Below are 1,668 nucleotides of genomic sequence, written 5' to 3' on the forward strand. Positions count from 1 at the left end.
GCTCCCGGCGCCGCCGCCGCGCCCGCCGCAGCGGGGCACCATGAACCCCGCGCCCGCGCCGCCGCCGCCGGGGCAGCAGGTGATCCACGTCGCGCAGGACCTGGACACGGAGCTGGAGGCACTCTTCAACGCCGTCATGAACCCGCGGCCTAGCTCCTGGAGGAAGAAGATCCTGCCCGAGTCCTTCTTCAGGGAGCCCGACTCGGGCGCGCACTCGCGGCAGTCGAGCACGGACTCGGGCGGGCCGCCGCCGCGCGCCGCCGCCGCGCACCACGTCCGCTCCCACTCGTCGCCCGCGTCGCTGCTGGGCGGCGCGGCGGGCGCGGGCGGCGCGGCGGGCGCGCCGCAGCACGCGCACCTCCGCCAGCGCTCCTACGACGTGACGGACGAGCTGCCGCTGCCGCCCGGCTGGGAGATGGCGCTCACGCACACGGGGCAGCGCTACTTCCTCAAGTGAGTGTCCGCGGCGGCGCGAGCGCGTCGTGCGCGCGCGGGACGCGGCGCGGGCTGCGCTGGGCCGGGCCGTTTGCGGCACCGACTTCTTCGGGACGGACCCGGACACGCGGCTGAGCTCACGTCGAGCAGCGCCTGCCGTCCGGGGACTCTGGAGCCCTCCGAGGACGCTCGGCAGCAGCCGCGGCCCCGCAACCGCGGGTGGGGCCCAGGCCCGGCGGCCGCCGCTCGGTGCCCGCGGCTGGCGGCGCCGCTGCCGCGGGAGCGGTTCCCGAGCGCGGCGCTGCGGATGGCTCGGGAAGGGACGGGCGGGGAGGAGGCGGCGCCGCGCGCGGGACGTGCTGCGCTGYGGGCGGCAGGTACCCGGGGCCCGCTCGGCCGGGGCGCCCTTGCCCTCCTGCGGCCGCTGCTTTCGGCGGTGGCCCGGCGAGCCCCGGCGCTGGCGCCCTTGCCCCGCACGCGTCTGCCACGGAGACCTCGCCCTGTCACCGCAGTGTCAGGAATTCTCCTCGCCCGGGCCAGAAGTCGGAGCCTTTTATACAGGAAGCTGTGAGTGAAACCCCAAGGTGTCTATTAGACTTTCCCCAAATCACATCAACAGCAATAAAATCTATGAGAATAATTTTTGGCGAACTTTTTTTTTTTTTTTTTTTTTGTGAATCTACTTTTTAGTGCCTCTTTAAAAATAGTATATTTTCACTAACAATATTTCTTTTCAAATTACACACGTGCAATGAAGATTGCACTTCATATGTTGCCTAAGGTAGACTTCCTGTTTTATCTGAATTTAGTTGTCCCACATAACTTTTTCTTTTTTGCTTAATTTCTATAATAATTAAGTGGAATAAGCAATTTCTTTATTAGTAGTATTTTGGAGGTTCTTTATTACTTTGTAATATTTTGGAGAGGTAATAATCAACTATAAAACGATCATATATGAATTACAATATTTTGCTGTGATGTGTTCTTTTAAGTGAAAGCTTTTTGTACAGAAATTCAGTATTGTTTTTGGAAAGACAACACTTCTAGGGTAAAGTTTAAATAAGGTGATTCATTTAAAAACATTAGCCAGTCACATCTGTTATGTAAAGTTCTGAGGGCTGCCCGTCAAAAAAAGAAAGTCATCATTTCTTTTCAGTTTAGTGCTATGTACATGTGCATTGTCACTGGCAAAGGAAAACTGAGAAGGTGGTGGAGCACAAATAGCAAAAAAAA

At 58.7% G+C, this 1,668-nt stretch overlaps 1 protein-coding gene across 1 annotated transcript; it reads left to right on the plus strand.

Moving 5' to 3' along the window:
- Window positions 1-40: 40 nt before the first annotated feature.
- On the plus strand, window positions 41-453 carry LOC112943797 (WW domain-containing transcription regulator protein 1-like; the record flags this gene model as incomplete). The annotated part of the gene is made up of 1 exon (XM_026035059.1): window positions 41-453. A coding segment is annotated over exon 1 (413 nt), but the record flags the coding sequence as incomplete, so codon positions are not given.
- Window positions 454-1,668: the final 1,215 nt, after the last annotated feature.

This window comes from Nothoprocta perdicaria, unplaced genomic scaffold, assembly GCF_003342845.1.
Source record: "Nothoprocta perdicaria isolate Ctin4 unplaced genomic scaffold, notPer1 scaffold_1552, whole genome shotgun sequence".
NCBI lineage: Eukaryota > Metazoa > Chordata > Aves > Tinamiformes > Tinamidae > Nothoprocta > Nothoprocta perdicaria.